This window comes from Acinonyx jubatus, chromosome B1 (assembly GCF_027475565.1).
Source record: "Acinonyx jubatus isolate Ajub_Pintada_27869175 chromosome B1, VMU_Ajub_asm_v1.0, whole genome shotgun sequence".
Taxonomy (NCBI): Eukaryota; Metazoa; Chordata; class Mammalia; order Carnivora; family Felidae; genus Acinonyx; species Acinonyx jubatus.
The window spans coordinates 129,416,029-129,437,593 of NC_069382.1; the positions used below are offsets into that span (position 1 = coordinate 129,416,029).

Below are 21,565 nucleotides of genomic sequence, written 5' to 3' on the forward strand. Positions count from 1 at the left end.
TGTGAGGGACCAGGATGCGATGCTGGCCTCAAGTACATCAAGCTCTGCAGCTGGCTGGCAGAGCGAGGTGGTGCTTGGAAGCCCTCCCCCTCCCATCCCCAGAGCAGATGTGTCCTGCCCTGTAAGTTTGCAATGTTGGTACCACCTGAATGGTAATTTCAGAAGGGGGACCTACACACGGTGGGGAGAGGCGGTCCCTTTCGGTTCTAGAGTACTTACCTCTTCTAGAAATAGATTCTGAATCTTGTAAACCAAAACATATTCTAGTTATCCCTAAACTGGGTCAGCTTATCGAGGCAACACATACACACACAGGAGAACTTCACATTCAGTAAAAGGCAAAAGGCAAAATTCCCAAATGTATGTTCAGAATCCTGGCTGGCAGGCAGACAAATGAGGTTTGGCAGGAACTGGGGTTGTTGACAGCTTGGTTCTCACTTGTCCCCTCCGTCAACAAGGCTTCTACCACAGGGTGGCTCCGTGTTGTGCAACATCTGCTCAGGAACTGTGGCCCAGTGCAAAACACAAGAAAGGATGGAGTCTCTCAGACCCCTTGGACCTCCATGTCTCCCTTGTGCCCGTGTATGTATAAAGCATAGGTGATTGTGAATTCTGAAACCCATCACCTTAGAGTGATGCTGGAATTTTTCTTTAATTTCTCAAAAGCAATTCAAAGATGCTCCGAAATCCTTGTCATGCTTCTGTGGGGTAGCTTTGAGTACTCTCGGTAAGATATTTTGAGACATTGTGATTTTTCTGTCATTGTTACTTTTAAAGAAATTAAAATTACTAGACAAGATTCAGTAGAGGGGAGGGAAGGGAGAGAAAGTGTGAAGGATATACTTACTGCTCTCTGGCAGCAGAGAGCAGTGCCTCTCAAACTTGAACGTGCATGTGAGTTTCTAGGGGTCTTGTGGTACAGTAGCCCCCGGGCGGGGAAGGAAGGTGCACTGACATCCTGCATTTCCAGCAGGCTTCCAGATGCTGCCATGCTGCTGGTCCAGAGATCCCACTGTAAGTAGAGGGTGTGGACTGCATCCTGGGCACTTGTGGAAATGAGCAGCTCCAACAACCTAAAGTTAACAGAGACCAGCACAAGTGACAAGACGAGCAGAGACCAAAGACTGCTTGATGCTTAAGGCCCAGTCTGCACACTGACAGCCTAGCTTTACGATCTGGGTACATTGCCCACTCTCCATGTCTCTGTGTTTTTATCTGAAAAATGGGAAAAACCATAGTAGTTAATGGGGTCATTATGGGAATTTAACGTGGATGAACATAAAGTAAGCACAACAATAAATCTTCACTAAAAAATGGTGGTGGGTTATTATTATCAGCATTGAGACAAAGATTCTTTCTTTGCTGAATTCCAACAAGATGTTGAGATTTGTATGATTTGTATTTCCCACACATCACTCTCCTCACCTTCTGATTCCTTGTTTGTAGTAAGTCATAAACAGAATGTACCTCCAGCACTTTAAACACAAATTCATGGGGCACCTGGGTGGCTCAGTCGCTTGAGTGTCCAAGTTCGGCTCAGGTCATGATCTCGCAGTCTGTGAGTTCAAGCCCTGTGTTGGGCTCTGTGCTGATGGTTCAGAGCCTGGAGCCTGCTTTGGATTCTGTGTCTCTCCCTCTCTCTGTTCCTCCTCCACTGGCTCGCTCTCTCTCTCTCTCTCTCTCAAAAATAAAGGTTAAAAAAATTTTTTTTAATTAAAAAATAAAGATACAAATTCATGCTAACAGGGTAAGCAAGATTTTAGGGGAACACTGACCCATTCTCTTGAGGAAAATAAAACTGTGACTTGATATTTTCAAGAAAATTGCATCAAAACCTCTGTGTGGCTTTCTCAGAAAGATCTATGCTTGTTAAACTCCTTCCCTCACAGAGCAGGGCAAACTCCTCTGATTCTGCTCCCCAAAACACGTTGGGAGGTCCAATCCCGCTCACACACATAAAAGGAATTTACTGTGTGAGACGGCAGTTGAGACCAATGTGGGAATGCCTGAGCTCTGTGAAGGAACAGAATAAACTTTGAACTGATTCTAGGTCACTTAGTGTCCTGAAATTTCTGTCTCAGGGTGTATTTTTAAACAACTAAAACCGAAGCATACCCCAGGGAGGAGAGCTGCTTGGATTGTGGCATGCTATTTTTTAAAAATTTGCGAGAGAGAGTGGGGGAGGGGCAGGGAGAGAGAAAGAGAATCCTAAGCAGGCTCTGTGTTGTCAGCACAGAGCCCGATGTGGGGCTTGATCTCAGAAACTGTGAGATCATGACCTAAGCCAAAATCAAGAGTCAGAAGCTCAACCTACTGAGCCACCCAGGCATCCCGGATTGTGGCACGCTCTTAACCAGTGTAGTAAATGTTACCAAACCCAGGGTCCCCCCACTCCCTCACCAGCCCCAGAGGAACAAACTGAAGGTGCCACTGCTCAGTAGCATAACAGGCTTTGGGTACAAATGATTTTAGTGTCTCATTGAATAAAGCCCTGCCCCACGTTACCTCAGAAACGTAGAAACTCCAAACAGTCTGCCAGTGATGTGAACTTGAGAGTCCTTGAGCCTGCTACACAAACATGTGAGCTCCTGAGAATGCCCAGGCATGAAGGACCAGGAAACCCATTTTTAACAAGAAGCCTTTGGAAGCGACAGGCTGGTCCTGCTGGGACCATGAGCCAGTACCTAGCTGGCACTTCCTTTTCACCTTCACCTTCAATAGCTCTAGCCTCTTATGATACCATGGGGAATGGGGTTATTTCCAAATCTGCTCTTGGGCTTCCTTCTCTCCTAATCCTAAAGAAAAGGTAACCATGGAAGACTAATCTAGTTTAAGGTTTGCCTTCACCTGAGGGTGTGTGTGTGTGTGTGTGTGTGTGTGTGTGTGTGTGTGTGTGTGTGTGAATTCTTATTTAAATTTCTCAGGTCAACACCAATGGGAGCTGAATCAGTAATTACCAGAGAGTGTATCCAACTCCCCTGGGATTAGGCCCAGGAAAATCCGCTTTTAAAAGATCTGAAGACCATGTGATTATGCACCCTGCCAAGCATCCAGTCACTCTTGGAAGAAAGGGGGAAAAAGAGCTCACATCTGAACTAATTTTCTCCATGCTACACATAACTCAGGAGCACATAATCCATTACTTTTGGAAGGACACAAAGCACCCAAGCTTGGATTAGCTAATCAGTGGGAAGGGCTGTTATTACTACAGATCCAAAGAGTCTGCCCACAACTGGGTAGACACCTCTGCCAGCACCTGTTCTGTTGCATGTCCTGGTTTCCAGAAGCCTGAACCCAAGCCGCCCTACCTGCATTTGAGCCAGTCTGGGTTAGCACCCCAAAGCAGAAAGTCATAGAGACCAACATTTTCCACACTCTCCACAGGGCTCTGCTCTATGAAGTTAACTAATCCTTCTTCACCAAAAGGGTTTGAAAGGCATGGTGGTAGCTTCTATGTCACTTCCAACTGGAAAACTCCCTTGAGATGCACAAGAGAATTTATTTTCACCTTTTCTAAAACACAGAACGTATTCTCTTCCTCTTCTGCCTTACCACAAGCTGCTCCTCTACTCTTTGAGATCCTGATCCCCAAGATACGGCTGTAGGCAGAGCCCACAATGGCTCCTAGCAATGCTCCACAAAGGAATCTCTTAAAAATGGTCAGTCACAAACCAGAAGATTCCTAACCCAAGCAACCTTACGTACTAACAAAGCTAAGGTTATCAAAGGCAACGTGGCCATCATGTTCTTCGATATTTTAGAGACTTAACAACTGGTTTAAAATCTGCTTGGTTCCATTTTTAGGAGGCAAACAAAACTGGAGACAGGCAACACTTAACATTTCTTTTTAAGAAGAAATGATAAAATTACTTTTTCTCCTATGCTTGACCCTAACATAAGATATTCTGTTCATTGAGTTTCACCTCAAATCTCTTTTGGTATTCTGTTGTATGCCCTCTCTTCATTCCACCTTTATTTCTATCATCTGGTTAATTATGATTTGACTATTATATTTTATTTACTTGTATTCAGTTTTATTGAGATATGATTGAACATATAACACTTTACAAGTTTGGATATACAACATGTTGATTTGATATATATTGTAAAATACCACCAAAGCATTAACTAATGACTCCATCATGTTACATAATTACTTCTTTTGCATAGTTTGAACATTTAAGATCTACTCTCTCAGCAACTTTTCGGTATACAGTATTATTAACTAAAATTACCATGCTGTTCATTTGATCCCCAGAATCTATTCATCTTGTAACTGGAAGTTTGTACCCTTTGACCAACATCTTCCCATTTCCTCCCCCACAGTCCATGGTAACCACCATTCTACTCTCTGTTTCTATGAGTTTGGCCTTTTAGATTAAACAAATAACTGATACCATATAGCATTTGTCTTCATCTGACTTATTTCACTTAGCATAATGCTATCAAGGTCCTTGCATGTTCTTGAAATAGCAGGATTTCCTTCTTTTTCATAGCTGAATAATCCATTGTATATATGTATATACACATCTTTATCTATCCACTGACAGACACGTTGTTTCCATATCTTGGCTATTATGAATAATGCTGGAATGAACATGGGAGTGCAGATATCTCTTCAAGATCCTGTTTTAATTTCCTTTGGATATATACTCTGGAATGGGATTGCCTCTGCCCATTTTTTAATCAGATTGTTTGGTATTTTTGTTATTAAGCTGTACGATTTCCTTTCTTTGGATATTAACCCCTTTACAGACATATGATTTGCAAATATTTTCTCCCATTCTGTAAGTTGCCTTTTTATTTTGTTGATGGTTTCCTTTGCTGTGCAGAAGCTTTTTAGTTTGATGTAATCACATGTACTAATTTTTGTTTTTGCTGCTAGATTTTTGATGTTATATCCAAAAAATAATTGCCAATGTCAAGGAACTTCTTTCCTATTTTTTTTCTAGAGGTCTTACAGTTTCAAGTCTTATGTTTAAGTGTTTAAGTCATATAGAGTTAAATTTGTATGAGTAGTGTGAGATAGGGGTCCAATTTCATTTTTCTGCATGTGGTTATCCAGTTTTCCCAACAACGTTTATTAAAGACACTAGAGTATTCTTGGCTCATTGTAAAATAGTAGCAGACTGTATATGCAAAGGTTTACTTCTGGTCTCTTGACTAGGTTCCATTGGTCTATGTGTCTGTCTTTTATGCCAGTACCATACTATGTTAATTACTTTGGTTTTTAGTATAATTTAAAACAGGAAGTGTGATGCATCCCAATTTACTCTTCTTTATCAAGATTGCTTTGGCTATTTTGGGTCTTTTGTGGTTCAGTACAAACTTCAGGATTTTTTTTTCTACTTCTGGGAAAAATGCCATTGGAAATTTGAAAGGGATTGCATTGAATCTATAGATGGCTTTGGGTAGAATGGACATTTTAACAGTATTAACTCCTGATCCATTAACATGGAATATCTTTCCATTTCTTTAGGTCTCCTTCAATTATTTTATCACAGTTTCATAGTTTTCTTTTATCTCCTTGTTTAAATGTATTCCTAAATACTGTTTTTGATGTCATTATGAATAAGATTGTTTTATGTCTTTTTCAGGTATTTCATTGTTAGTGTATAGAAGCAACTGATTTATGTTTGTCGATTTTATATACTATAACTTATTAATGCTAACTTTTTGTTGATGGGATCGTCAGAATTTTCTACATGTAAGATCGTATCATTTGCAAACAAAGACAGTCTTACTTCCTTTCGATTTAGATGCCTTTTATTCGTTTTTCCTGCCTGATTGCTCTGGCCATTGCTATATTGATTGAGTAGGATAGGTGAGAATGAACACGCTTGACCTGTTCCTGATCTCAGAAGAAAAGCTTTCAATCTCTAAACCTTTCAACACTGAGTATAATGTTAACTGTAGGCTTATCATATATGGCTTTTATTATGTTGAGGTATGTTCCTTCTATTCCCAATTTGTTGACAGCTCTTATGAATTATGTCGTATTTTGTCACATCCTTTTTCTGTATCTATTGAGATGATATTATTTTTATCTTTCATTCTGTTTAATGTATCACATTTATTGGTGTGCATACATTGAACCATCCTTGCATTCCAGGTATACATCCTGCTTGATCATGGTGTACAATGATTTTAATGTGCTATTAAATTCAGTTTGCTAATATTTTCTTGAGAATTTTTGCCATAGATATTGGTCTGTAGTTTACTTTCCTTGTAGTGTCCTTATGCTTTGGGCATAGGGCAATGCTGGCCTCAAAAATGAGGTTGGTAGTGTTCCCACCTCTTCCATTTTTTGGAAGAATTTGAGAAGTATTCACATTAATTTTTCTTTAAATGTTTGGTAGAATTCACCAGTGAAACCATCTGGGCTTTTCTTATTGGGAAGTTTTTGATTACTGAGTCAATCTCCTTCCTTGTTTTTGGTCTGGTTTTGTTTTTAAGTTTATTTATTTATTTTGAGAGAGAAACAGCACAAGTGGGGGAGGGGCAGAGAGAGGAAGAGAGAATCCCAAGCAGGCACTGCATTGTTAATGCAGAGCCCTATGCGGGGCTTGAACTCACGAAACCATGAGATCATGACCTGAGCCAAAACCAAGAGTGGGACACTTAACAGATTGAGCCACTCAGGCACCCCAGTTATCGGTCTGTTTTGAGATAGACATAAGTTGTATGTTTCTAAGAATTTATCAGTTTCTCCTAGGTTATCTAATTCGTTGATGTATAATTGTTCATAAAAGTCTCTTATGATCCTTTATATTTCTGTAGTAGGAGTTATAATATCTCCTCTGCCATTTACATAGTTATTTGAGTCCTCTCTCTTTTCTCTTAGTCTAGCTAGAAATTTGTAGTTTTATCTTTCAAATAAAGATTGAAAGATTTTTATTTGATCTTTCCAGCTCTTAACTTCACTGATCTTTTCTATAGTTTTCCTGGTCTTATTGCATTTATTTCTGCTCTGATCTTTGTTATTTCCTTCCTTCTGCTAACTTTGGGCTTAGTTTGTTCTTTTTCTAGTCTCTTAAGGTGTAAAGTTAGATTGTTTGAGATTTTTCCTTTTTCTCAATGTAGACATTTATTGCTATAAACTTAAAACTACTTTTGCTGCATTCCACAGGTTTTGGTTTGTTGTTCCCATTGTTTGATTCAAGATGTTTTTATTTCCCTTTTTTTTTTAAGTTTATTTCTTTATTTTGAGAGAGAGTGAGCATGAGTGGGGAAGTGACAGATAGACAGAGAATCCCAAGCAGACTACATGGTGTCAGTGTGGAGCCCAACTCAGGGATCAGTCTCACAAACCATGAGATCATGACCTGAGCCAAAATCAAGATTTGGTCACTTAACCAACTGAGCCATCCAGGAGCCCCTATTTCCTTTTTGATTTCTTCTTTAACCTATTCTTTGTCCAGGATTATGTATAATTTCCATACATCTTTTGATTTTCCAGCTTCTGCCTATTGCTGATTTCTTTTTTCAAAGCATTGTGGTTGGAAAATACTTGGTTTGATTTCTCTCTTTTTAAATATTTTAAGACATCCTTTGTGATCTATCATCATATGATCTATCTTGGAGACTATTCCATATGCACTTGAGAAGCATGTGTATTCTGTTGTTGGATGGAATGTTCTGTATATATTGGCCCATTTGGTCTAACGTATAGTAAAGTCCAATTTTCCTTGTTGATTTTCTGTCTGGATGATCTATCCGTGTTAAAAGTGGGATATTGGGGTGCCTGGATGGCTCAGTCAGTTGGGCGTCCGACTTCAGCTCAGGTCATGATCTCACAGCTTGTAAGTTCAAGCCATGCATCGGGCTCTGTGCTGGCAGCTCAGAGCCTAGAGCCTGCTTAGGATTCTGTATCTCCCTCTCCTGTGTCCCTCCCTTGCTTGCACTCTGTCTCTGTCTCTCTCTCTCTCAAAAATAAAAAAAAGATTAAAAATAAATTAGTTAATTATTTTTAAAAAGTGGGATATTGAAGTCCCCTACCATTATTATACTGTTGTCTATTTCTCCTTTCATATCTGTTAGTATCTTCTTAATGTAATTAGGCACTCCAATGTTAGGTGCATATATAACTATGATTGTTAGATTTTTTTTTTTTTTTTTTTTTTTTTTGGTGAATTGACCTCGTCAGTATATAATGACTTTCTTTAATTCTTGTTAACATTTTTGGCTTAAAACCTATTTTGCAGAAGTATAGCTACTCCTGCTCTTTCAGTTTTCACTTATGTTAATATCTTTTTCCATCCCTTCACTTTGAGTCTGTGTGTGTCCTTAAAGCTGAAATGAATCTCTTGTGAGCAACATATAGTTAGTTGGGTCTTGTTCTTGTTTGTATACTTGCTTGCTTGTTTTTTCATCCACCTAACTACTGTATATCTTTTGAGAATTCAGTACATTTACATTTAGAGTAATTATTGATAGGTAAGAACTTACTAATGTCATCTTACTATTTTCTGGCTGTTTTGAAGTTCTTCCTTTCTTCTCTCTTCCTACCTTGCTTTGTAAATTGATGATTTTTTTCAACATAGTATGCTTTGATTTCCTTTATCTTTTGTGAATCTACTGCAGGTTTTTACTCTACTGTTACTGTGAGAAATTTTCAAATTTATGTTAGAATAAATTCTTAGAAATTATCTGGTCCAATCTCTTCATTTTGTGGATGAAGATCCCAAGCACCAGACATTTAAAATAACTTGGCTATTTCCATTCAAAATTAAATGAGACAGGGGATGCCTAGGTGGCTCAGTTAAGCATTTGACTCGTGATTTCAAGTCAGCTCATGATCGCACAGTTTGTGAGATCAAGCCCTGCATCTGGCTCTGCGCTAACAGTACAGAACCTACTTTGGATTCTCTCTCTCTCACCCTCTCTGCCCCTCCCCCTGCTCACAGACTGTCTCTCTCAAAACAAATAAACATTAAAAAAAATTAAATGAGGCATTTTTTTGTCCCTCAAACTTAATAGCAAACTTATACGTTATTAGATATTTACTAAATAGAACTTATTATTGGAAAGCTACTGTTCCCTACCACCTTTAAAAATTTTTTATTTTATTTATTTTAATATATTTTCAAGTTAGCTAACATACAGTGTATATAGTGTGCTCTGGGTTTCAGGGGTAGCCACCTTTTTTTTTCTTTTTATTTAAGAGAGAGAGTATGAGCAGCAGAGTGGCAGAGAGAGAGGGAGAGAGAAGAATCCCAAGCAGATCATGACCTTAGCCCAAATCAAGAGTTGGATACTTAACTGACTGAGCCATACATGTGCCTCACACCTTTATTATTATTATTATTATTATTATTATTATTATTGTTATTATTAAAGTTTGTTTGTTTATTTTGAGAGAGAGAGAACACAAGCGGGGTGGGGGCAGAGAGAGAGGGGGAGAGATGATCCCAAGCAGGCTCTGTGCTGCCAACAGAGAGCTCCATGTGGGGCTCAAACCCACAAACTATGAGATTATGACCTGAGCTGAAATCAAGAGCTGGACACTTAACCGACTGAGCCATCCAGGTGCCCCTCCCTGCCACCTTTAAACCATCTATTAAGTTTGGTAAAACAATACTTTGTAATTGTTTTAAAAAATTTATTGAAAGGGGTGCCTGGGTGGCCTATCTATAGGTCTTCTTGGGGAAGATGTCTACTCTGTTCAGGCCCTCTGCCCATTTTTCAATTGGATCAATTTCATTTTTGGTGTTGAGTTATATAAGCTCTTTATATATTTTGGATATTAACTCCTTATCAGATTATCATTTGCAAATATCTTCTCCCATTCAGTAAGTTGCCCTTTATTTCTTCATGGTTCCTTCATTGTGTAATAAATAGCTTTTTTAGTTTGGTATAGTCCTGATAGTTTATTTTTGCTTCTCTCTCCCTTGCCTGGGGGACATTCTAGAAAAATGTTGCTAAGGCTGACGTCCAACAGATTACTGCCTGTGTATTCTTTTAGGAGTTTTCTGATTTTGTGTCTCATGTTTAGGTCTTCAATCTATTTTATTTTTGTATAGGGTGTAGGTGGTCCAGTTTCATTCTTTTGCATGGAACTGTCCAATTTTCCCAACACCATTTATTAAAGAGACAGTTTTCCCCCCCATTGTATAGTCTTGGTTCCTTTGTTGTAGATTGTCCATATAAGCATTGGTTGTTTTTGTTTGTTTATTTTTGAGACACAGAAAGAGAGAGAATCCCAAAGAAGGCTGTGTGTTGTCAGTCCAGAGCCAGACGTGGGGCTCAAATTCAAACAGTAACATCATGACCTGAGCTGAAATCAAGAGTCAGACGCTTAACCAACTGAGCCACCTAGGTGCCCCTGTTTTATTTTTTTAATGTCACAACCAACTTGAAAATAGCCCAGTGAATGCTAAATCAGGAAAACAGCAACTTAAAAATGGTAGGAGAGCTTTGGTATTTTACTTGCCCTGCTCAGGGATGGTCCTAAAGATGACAGCCTAGATTTCTAGTGTAGGACCATGATCTGTGGCTTCAGAGGGAACAGAGCTGATCTTGTTCTCAAAAAATTGTGTTTAATTTTTGAGTATAGTTGACACACACTGTTAGTTTCAGGTTTATAACAGTGATTTAATTTCTCTATACATTATGTTATGTAAGCATGGGTTTATTTCTGGGCTCTTTATTCTCTTCTATTGATTAATGTGTCTATTTTTGTGATAGTGCCATACTGTTTTGATTATAATAGCTTTTTAATGTATCTTAAAGTCTAGGATTGTTATACCTTCAGCCTCATTCTTTCTCAAGATTGATTTGGCTGTTTGGGGTCTTTTGTGGTTTCATATCAATTTGATCTAACAATTTGTTCAATTAATTTGTTAATATTTTGATAGGGATTGCATAGAATCTGTAGATTGCTTTGGGGTAATACAGACATTTTAACAATTATTCCAATCTATGAGCATGGTATATATTTCCATTTGTTTTGTCATCTTCAATTTCAATGTTTTATAGTTTTCATCTCCTCAGTTAAATTTATTTCTAGGTATTTTATTCTTTTTGGTACAATTGTGAATGGGATTGTTTTCTTAATTTCTCCTTCTGATACTTGGTCACTAAGTATATAGAAACAGCAACATATTTCTGTATATTTGGTATCATACAAGTTTACTGATTCATTTATTCTAATAGTTTTTTGTCAGAGTATTTAGGGTTTTCTATAGTTAGTATCATGTCATCTGCATATACTGATAGTTTTACATCTTCCTTACCAATTTGGATGCTGTTTATTTCTTCTTCTTGTCTAGTTGCTATGGCTAAGACTTCCAGTACTATGTTGAATAAATGTGGTGAGAGTGGACATCCTTCTCTTGTTCCTGGTGTTAGAGGAAAAGCTTCCAGTTTTTCACCATTGAGTATGATGTTAACTGTGGATTTGTCATATATGGCTTTATTATATTGAGGTATGTTCCCTGAAACACACTTTGTAGAGTTTTTACCATAAACAAATATTGAATTTTGTCACATACTTTTTATGCATCTGTTGAGATATAATTTTTATTATCCTTCATCTGTTAATGTATCATGTTGATTGATTTGCAGATATCTAACCATCCTTGTATCCTTGGATTAAATCCCATTTGTTTGTGATAATTGATCCACTGATTTATTTAAACATATCCTTCCCACGCCCCCCCCCCCAATTTTTTTGTGAGAGAGCACACACATGAACGTGACAGGGGCAGAGAGAGAGGGAGAGAGGGAATCTCAAGATGCAGGTTAGAATTCACAAACTGCAAGATCATGACATGGGCCAAAGTCTGACGCTTAACTGACTAAGCCACCCAGGTCTCCTGGTGAATGATCCTTTTATGTATTATTGAATGTTGTTTGCTAAAATTTTGATTTTTGCATCTATGTGCATCAAGTAGTTTTTTGGTTTGCTTTATAGTGTCTTTAGTTTTGGTATCAGGGTAATGCTGACCTCTTAGAATGAGTTTTGAAGCTTTCTTTCCTCTTCTGGTTTTTGGAATAGTTTAAGAACAGTTGTTAGCTCTTCTCTAAATGTTTGCTAGAATTCACCTATGAAGCCATCTAGTCCTGGACTTTCTGTTGTTTTTTGATTACTGATTCAATTTCATTACTAGTTGATCCATTCAGATTTTCTATTTCTTTCTGATTCAGTTTTGCAAGATTGTATCTTTCTATGAATTCATTCATTTCTTCTTAGTTGTCTACTACTTTTTCATAGTAGTCTCTTATAATCCTTTGTTTTTCTGTGGTGTCAGTTGTAATTTCTCTTTCATTTCTGATTTTATTCAAGTCCTATTTTTCTTGATGAGTCTGGCTAACAGTTTATCAGTTTTGTCTTTCCAAAGAACTAGCTCTTGGTTTTGCTGATCTTTTATATATATGTATATATATAAATGAAATAGAGGCGAAAAATAGAGGCCAAATATATAAATGAAATAGAGGCTACACACACACACACACACACACACACACACACACACACTTCTGCTTTGATCTTTATTATTTCCTTCTTCCTAATATCTTTGTGCTTTGTTATTTTTCTAGTTTTTTTTGAGTGTAAGGCTGGATTGGTTGAGCTTTTCCTTGTTTTTTGAGGTTTAAGATAGACCTGTATCATTATAAACTTCCCTCTTAGAACTGCTTTCACCATGTCCCAAAGTATTTGGACTGTTGTGTTTTCATTTGTTTCCATGTGCTTTTTTTAAAATTTCCTCTTTGATTTCTCTGTTGACCCTTTGGTTGTTTAGTAGAATATTGTTTCGCTTCCATGTGTTTGTGGTTTTTTTCTAGTTTTTTTTTTTTCTTGTAACTGATTTCTAGTTTTATGCTGTTGTGATCAGAAAAGATGTTTAATAGGATTTCAGTATTATTACATTTATTGAGTTTTTTTTGTAGCCTAACGTGATTTATCTTGGAGAATGTTTCATGTGCACTTGAAAGGAATGTGCATTCTGCTGCTTTGGGGTGGAATGTTTGATATTTATCTGTTAAGTCCATCTAGTCTAATGGGTCATTCAAAGCCACTTTATTGATTTTCTGTCTGGATGATCTAGCTATTGTAAATCAGGTGTTAAAGTCCCCTAACATCATTGTATTACTGTCAATTTTCCCTTTGTGTCTATTAATATTTGCCTTATGTATTTAGGGGCTCCAGTGTTGGGTGCATAATCATAACTAGTATATACTCTCTTGTTGGATTGATCCCTTTATGTAATATCCTCCTTTTTCTCTTGTTAATCTTTGTTTTAAAGTCTATCTTGTCTCAGGGGCGCCTGGGTGGCTCAGTTGGTTAAGCGTCCAACTTCAGGTCAGGTCATGATCTCACGGTCCAGGAGTTCAAGCCCTGCATCGGGCTCTGTGCTGACAGCTCAGAACCTGGAGTCTGTTTTAGATTCTGTGTCTCCTTCTCTCTTTGACCCTCCCCCATTCATGCTCTGTCTCTCTCTGTCTCAAAAATAAATAAACGTCAAAAAAAATTTTTTATAAAAAAAATTAAAAAAAAATAAAGACTATCTTGTCTGATATAAATATTGCTTATCCCAGCTTTTCTTCACTTCCATTTGCATGGAGTATCTTTTTCCATCCCTTTACTTTTAGTCTGTGTCATTAAGTCTGAAGCAAGTCTTTTGTAGGTGTGTAAGCAGAATATAGGTGGGTCTTTTTCGTTTTGTTTTTTAATCCACTCAGTTACCCTATGTTTTTTTATTGGAACATTTAGCCCATTTAATTATTGATAAGTATGTACTTATTGCCAATTTGTTAATTGTTTTCTCATTATTTTTGTAGTTCTTCTATGTTCCCTTCTTCTTCTCTTGCTCTCTTCCCTTGTGATTGATGACTTTCTTTAGTATTACACTTGGATTCTTTTCTCATTACTTTTTTGTGTATCTATCAGAGTTTGTTGGTTTGTGGTTACCATAATGTTCACATACAGTAAAACCTTGGTTTGTGAGCATAATTAGTTCCAGAAACATGCTTATAATCCAAAGCACTTGTATATCAAAGTGAATTTCCCCATAAGAAATGGCAACTCAGATGATTCCTTCCATAACCCAAAAATATTCATATAAAAATGATTACAATACTGCAATATAAAATAAGGAAGAAATTAAAAAATATAAAGAAAAATAAGTTAACCTGCACTTACTTTTGAAAACCTTGATGGCTGGTATGAGGGAGACAAGAGAGGGGAGGGTTATTATTGCAGGATGACTTTAGCTAACACTAATGGAATCTTTTTCTGCATGGGGGCCATTGTATATACTCACACGGATGTTGACAGCAGTAAAGTATTAATAAACTCTTGTCATATACTGTATTTAATGTAACTGGTAATAAGGCAGCTGAGGAAAGGGTCTATATCTGAAGGCAGGCTGCCCTACAATGAAGCAAAGCATTCCTTGTATGAAAAAGCAAAAAACTGTCCATATGTGCTTTGAAGTGACAAAAAATACACTAGTTCCAGTTGTGGGCACCTTCCAAAGTTCTGAAAAATCACAGATTTCTGCCAAACACTGCAGCCTGAGACCAAGCATGGGAGACAATTACCCACAATCCCACAGCAAGAGAGAGAGAGAACCACTGGCTCGGTTGTGATCATGTGACACTCAGTGTCACGTACTACTGCAAGACATCGTTCGTTTTTCAAGTTAAAATTTATTACAAATGTTTGCTCGTCTTGCAGAACACTCAAAAAAGTTACAACCCAAGGTTTTACTATCTATATTGATGGGCACTTAAGCAAATTCTCACAAGAACTAGATTTTTACTTTCTACCTCCACATTTTATGTATGTCATATTTTATATCCTTTGTTTTGTGAATCTCTTAACTAATTTCTCAGGTATCATGGATTTTACTATTTTTGTTTTTTAACCTTCACACTAGTTTTATAAGTGCTGTGTGTTTGCTTTTACTCATACATTGTTTTTTTTTTTTTTTTTCCCCTTCACAGTTTTCTTCTAATTATGGCCTTTCCTTTTCTGCTTAAAGAATCCCTTGGGGGTGCCTGGGTGGCTCAGTCGTTAAGCATCTGACTTCCGCTCAGGTTATGATCTCATGACCAAGTCCCATGTCTGGTGAGCTCAAACCCCACATCAGGTGAGCATGAGCCCCACTTCAGGTGAGCTCAAGCCCTTCTTCGGGTAACACACAAGCCCCGGGTGAGCTCCACTTCTCTGTCACTTGTGGGATTCTCTCTGCTCCTCGCTCACTTGCACTTCTATCTCAATAAATAAATGCATTAAATTAAAAAAAAATCTTTTGAACATTTCTAGTAAGACTGGTTAGTGGTAATGAACTCCTTTATCTTATGTATGTGTGGGAAACTTGTGATTATGAATGATCACCTTGTCAGGTAGAGTATTCTTGGTTGTAGGTTTTTTCCTTTCAGCACTTTGAATAGATCATACCACTCTCTTGTTTGCAGTTTCCGCTGAAAATCAGCTGATAGCCTTATGGAGTTTCCTTTGTATGTAATTAGTTGTTTCTCTCTTGCTGCTTTTAAGATTTTGTCTTTATCTTTAATCTTTGACATTTTAATTATTATATGTCGTGGTGTGGATCTCCTTGGGTTCATTTTGTTTGGGGTTCTCTGTGTTTCCTGGACCTACATATCTATTTCCTTCCCAAGATTAGAGAAGTTTTCAGCTATTAAGTTTTCTCCTTTTTCTCTCTCTTCTCCTGGGACTTTCTAGAATATGCATGTTACTATACTTCACACTCTGATAGAGATCCCTTAACCTAGCCTCATTTCCTTTTCTGTTTTCTTTTTGATGTTCAGCTTGCATGCTTTCCATTACCCTTTCAGATTGCTGATCCATTCTTTGTGTCCTCTAATCTACTGTTGATTCCCTCCGGAGTATTTTTCACAATTTCACAATAATTTCACAATTATTCTTCAACTGTGATTGGTTCTCTTGTATAATTTTCATCTCTTTGTTGAAGGTCTCACAATTCACGTACACTTTTCTGAAGTCCGATAAGCATCTTTATGACCATTAGTTTGAACACCATATCAGGTTACTTATCTCCATTTTATTTAGTTCTTTTTCTGAAGGTTTGTCTTGTTCTTTCATTTAGAGCATATCCCTCTGTTTCCTCATTTTGTTTGACTTTCTGTGTTTCTATGAATCAGGCAGAACAGCAACTTCTCTAAGACCTGAAGGAATGGCTTTGTGTATGGTCATCCCATGTAGATTACACATGCCTTTTGACTTTGGTTAGCCAGCTAGAGCGGTAGCAGGTGCAGACTAGAGTCCCTGGGCCACTCAGCACTGGGGCAGTCCTGATGGGATGGCGAGAACTGGAGTGGGCACAGGTTGAGGGGTCCCAGGGTACTCCGCACAGGGTGTGCCCAAAGCCAAAGTGGGTAAAGCTTGTGCAAAGGGGTCAAGGGTATTCCATACTGGGAGTACCTAGGTGTGGTAAGTGGAGCTGAAGTGTGCCATGCTGGGAGGTCTTGGGATACTCCTTCCCCAGGGTTCTGGCAAGACAACTTGAGCCAAAATAGGTGAAGGCCTGGGGTATTCTGGGATACTTTGCACCTTGGTGAGACCGCTATAGTTCTATGGTGGGTGTTGTCCACAGGTGTCCCAGTATATGCCATACTGGGGCCACCTTGTGCAGTCTCCTTTAGGGGATGGCCTGGCCCTACTTCTATGTGCACTATCAAGGTGGAGGGAGAATGTAAACAATGGTACTCACCTGCCTCTTAGACTCCAAAGAGTATTCTGCAGCTCCCCCACTGTTTGGTAGAGCTCTAAAGCTCATTCGTTCATACTATAGTTGCTCATTAAACTGTGGTGTTTTTTCCCAATGCACCAGGGTAGCCAGGGCTGGTGTGGTCTGGGGCTCAGGACTTGCTGAGGGCAGTGGGGCGGTTAGGGCATCCAGATACTGCTCTTTCCTGTGCTGGTGGAGGAGAGGCCATAAACAGTGGCACTTGCCAGCTTCTCCAACATCCCATGGTTTGGTGGAGGGTTAGTTCCTTTATATTCTAATTGCCCATTTAAGCCACAGCTTTTTTCTGTGTCCCAGGACAGACAAATCTACTCAGTCCCTAGTACTGTCCTTCCTGCTGCAATTCACAGCATTGGGAGTAGGGTTCTTGTTATCTCTCTAGATAGGTATAGGCTTCGTGTGTCCATACAGGCAGTGAGTTCAGGGTCTTCCTGAGCTGCCATCTTGGACTATCCCTCCATGCATTTTTTTTTTTTTAATATGGTTTCCATACAACACCCAGTGCTCATCCCAACAGGTGACCTCCTCAATGCCCATCACCCAACCCCCTCCCTGCCACCCCCCATCAACCCTCAGTTCTCAGTTTTTAAGAGTCTCTTATGGTTTGGCTCCTTCCCTCTTTTTTTTTTTTTTTTTCCCTTCCCCTCCCCCATGGTCTTCTGTTAAGACAGATACCATACGTTTTCACTCTTATGTGGATCCTGAGAAACTTAACAGAAGTCCATGCACTCTTCTACTTCCACTGCTGCCACTCTCACTGCTTTCAGAGTGGCAGGGACTGACTCCTCCTCCACATGCACCCTCCCCATCCACAGTTTTCTTCTTAAAACCAGGCTCAAGTCCTATCACTGCCTCCTACCCCACCCCAAAGTTCTGAACATTTTGACAAATCCTGCTTGGCTACCAACTCAAATTCCAATGTTTAGCCTGGTTCCTCAGCACGAAAGCTACTTTCTTTCTCCTCAGTCTTATTTACCATTATTCTATTTCCTCTGATGCTCTCTTCAAATTGTTCCTGGCCCTTCCCTAAATATGCTCCCATGTTCAAGCCTTTGCTAAGGCCTTCTCCTCCATGCAAAATGCTTTTTCACTCATCACAACCTTCAGAAATCCCATCCATTCATAAGGCTACTTGCTTCCCCGATCCTGGGTACTGCCCCTGCTTTCTTTCCCATTCCCCTAGTGCTTGCTTTTACTTTCTTATGACTGGAACCAAATTCAACCTTGTATTATTTGAGTAGATAACTCTTCTATTGAAAGCAAGCTACTCGTTCTGCAAATACAATAAGAAATAGTTTTAAGTTAAAACACCAAATTTATTGCATAATATTGAACTATATGCACACACATAGAAAATAAACATTTCATATAACTGTATATCTTTTTTATTCTTGTATTATAAAGACTGAAAAAACTACCAATTTAGCCATTGAAATAACTTTTAAAACCAAAAAAAAAAGCAAAATCTACATCCTTCATTGAGATTTGATGCTGTATCACACGGTTCATAAATACTTCATTTTATATAAATAAGTCTTTCCTCTAGTGACTAGGAATTTAAAATTAGGCTGACATGGATTCTTTGATCATGTAGAATTTTCTTATCCCATGATGAAGAAGATTGAGCATGTCATTATTTTTGATACATATATTTGCTTTAAACACAATCCCCCCTGAAATCCCACTGTAAACAAACATTTCAAATGCAATAAACAAAAGATCCGTAATATAGAATGTCCTTAAGTGTTAGCAATTAGGGAAAAGGAAAAAAAAATAGAAATTTTGCAATTTAAATAGAAATTAAAAAAATAGACTGCATGCATCCACTAGAAGGAGAGGAAGGGAGCATTAAGTCAGATAACAACAATGGGATGAAGTAAGAGCAAAAGGGAAGGAGAGGAAGAAAAGAGAAAGTGGTAGAAGGTATAAATTGATAAGGAAAGAGGACAAGAAATTTATTATTTCTACTTTCCTTGGAGAAGCAACTTGCTCCAGAAGCGAGATAACTGAAGGGGTGGGGGGGTGGTCTATCACCTCACCTTATTGTCGAAGGTACTTGGCTGAATAACAAAACAAAATTTGGCTCAGCGGCAATGCTAAGCTGCTCTACACATCTTTAAGTAGGTCCAGGCAGAGCCAGGGGGAGATTGCTAGTCCCTCAATAACTTCTTGTAAAGCAAGATGTGTTCGTAAAGGCTCCCACAAATTCTCAAGAGTTCAGCCAAAGTAATGGACCCAGATCCAGCTTCCTGGAATTGGGAATTTCTGAAGTAGTCCTTTCCCCTTTAGTCCTTACAGTAGGGCTGCAACAAGCCAGAAGCATTTCCAAGTCTGCAGAGAAAGGAGATGTTCCGCACGTGCAGGTGAGAAAGGACACATTAGTCAAAATCATTCTTGCAGAGGAATCAGAAGAGAGGACAGGAAGCACTGTGAGGAAATATCAGGGCTGAGAGAGACATCTGGGAAGTAAGAGTTTAAAATTCCACTGCCATTGTATCCAGCAGAGTGCAACATACTCACAAGTGCAAGGAACACTACTAGGTAATTTGGTTTAAAGACAAAAATGCCTCCCATATTAAGAGCCAATTTTTCACCCCATCCCTAACCCCGGATTTTTCAAAAGGGTTGCTTACTGCTCACAAGCCCAGAAACACATCTACTGGGTTCAGGATTCAAAAGTCCCAACTCACTTACACAATAAAAAAATAGAACTCCCTCCCCATGGTTTTCTGTATGGGCCTCAATGTGGACACCGAGGAAGGGAGGGAAATCTGGGGCAAGCTGGGGAGCCTCAAGCCAAACTGAACCCCTCATAGTTGTCAAGGGCCTGGGTCAGCCGTGCACTCAGGATCTCTTTGCTGCTGTATTTGGGGAGATCAAGAAGATTGTAACAAGTGTGGGCCACGGGCAAGTACTCCTCCCCGCTGGCTGTGGACTGGATGACGATCTGCAGGCTTGCCATGCCATAGATGGGGATCCGATCACTGCCCGTCAGGAACACTGAGGAGAAAGGGAACCGGCATTACCAGCTGCGCAACGAGGAGCTGCTCTCCGAAGAAAGGAGAGGAAGGTGTGACACCCTGTGGATCGCCTGAGAAGTACACTTTCATGTGCCAATATGGATGGCATTCATATTGATACATGCTTGTTCTTATAAAGCAAAAGAGACTGCCTTTCAAATCCTGTTTTTTGGTTGTATATGGATAAAAATTCTGTTTCTCACTGGCTAATTTCAGACCCTGATTATATACTGATACAAATAATCCATCCAATTGAAAGATGCTCAAAAATGCCCTCAAATAAAAGATGGCCTCAATCAAATGTATGTCCTCATAAATGTTATGAGCCTTCACAGAATCCAAGAGGAAAGGAATTGCTGGTAGAGGAAAAGAAGAGCTTACCTTAGGGGAAACCAGGAAGAAGACTATAACCTATGTGACCTCAAGGTCTCCTCTTACCAAGTGTCTAGTGCATATAACCCTCCTTAGCTAATGAATATCCATTTGGGATCTGTTTGCTCCTTTCCCTATTTTTTTAAAACAGGAGAGCTGACACTGATATTCTGTTAGACATCTCACTCTTGGAACACTGTGACTTGGCAAAAACAAAACAAAACAAACAAACAAAAAAACAACGCAGCTGTCTTTCTCTGTTTTCTGGCACTACATAATCTCAGAGTTAATTGCTGGAAATTACTAGAAACAAATCACTGGTTAAGGAGCGCTTTCAACTAACCTATTACCTGAGGCTATGATATGTAAACATTCTTGCCAAAATCTGTAGTTACTAAAAATTTCCACAAGTCTAATGATCTCGGAAGAGAAAAATGTCTTTTAAGGAAATCTACATGACCACGAGCAGGCTCCTCTTGGTTGTTATAGCCCTATGAGCTCCCTTGATACACTTTAACCTATTTGACTTATATGCCACTGATTCCCAAGAGCCAATGTAACTAGGCAGAGGGGAAGCAGGGCTTTTTTTAAGCATTCTTGTGTGAGCACAACTTCCTCCATCCTTACTCCATGGAAGCACAAGAATGTGGAGGTAAATCCTGCATTAATATTAATATATGCTCATTCTTATAAAGCAAAAGGGACTACCTTTCAACTCCTATTGTTTTGTTTTATATGGATAAAAATTTTATACTATTCACCGGCTCATTTCTGGTCCAATTATATACAGTCACAAAGATTTCAACTATTTTTAAAAGGCTGAATTTGGGGACACCCGGGTGGCTCATTCGGTTAAGCATCCGACTCTTGATTTCAGCTCAGGTTATGATCCCAGGGTCGTGGGATCAAGCCTGCGTTGGGCTCTGCACTGAGAGTGGAGCTTGCCTGAGATTCTCCTCCCCCCGCCTCCCTCCCCCCTCACCGCCCCTCTGCCCCACTCGTTCTCCTTCTTTCTCAAATAATATAAAATAGAATAGAATGGCTGAATTTGTTCACCTAAACTCGGCTTCATTCTCCTTTCCAGATATTGCCCTTCTTAAATGCCACCCAGCCAGTGATCAAGGACCATATATTATAGGCTTCCATGTATGTGTAATGTCCAAAACAGGCACACCCACAGAGCCAGAAAGTAGACTGGTGGCAGTGGGGAGGAGGTGCTGTGAGAGGTTGGGAAGAAATGCGGATTGATTAAAGAGTTCGAGGTTTCTTAAGATGATGAACATGTTCTAAAAATTATTGATAGTTTCAAAACTCTGTGAATATACTAAAAACCACTGAATTATACACTTTAATTGGGTGAGTTGTATGCTTTGTAAATTATATATCTCAATAAAACTATTAAAAACCATATCTCCCCAGTTATATCTGCAGCAGGCA

At 38.9% G+C, this 21,565-nt stretch overlaps 2 protein-coding genes across 3 annotated transcripts in view; one reads left to right on the forward strand and one right to left on the reverse strand.

Moving 5' to 3' along the window:
* FAM13A (family with sequence similarity 13 member A) overlaps positions 1 to 13,503 on the forward strand; it is a 366,689-nt gene extending 353,186 nt beyond the window's left edge. Inside the window, exon 25 of the mRNA XM_053217136.1 lies at positions 11,271 to 13,503. Within this exon, the coding sequence (XP_053073111.1) occupies positions 11,271 to 11,283 (13 nt within the window). The 3' untranslated portion in view covers positions 11,284 to 13,503. The remainder of the gene's footprint in view (positions 1 to 11,270) is intronic.
* A 4,528-nt stretch (positions 13,504 to 18,031) lies between these two features.
* HERC3 (HECT and RLD domain containing E3 ubiquitin protein ligase 3) overlaps positions 18,032 to 21,565 on the reverse strand; it is a 110,504-nt gene continuing 106,970 nt past the window's right edge. For both annotated transcript variants that reach the window (XM_027060719.2, XM_015073639.3), the window contains exon 26: positions 18,032 to 19,736. In XM_027060719.2, the coding sequence (XP_026916520.1) occupies positions 19,528 to 19,736 (209 nt within the window). In that variant the 3' untranslated portion in view covers positions 18,032 to 19,527. The remainder of the gene's footprint in view (positions 19,737 to 21,565) is intronic.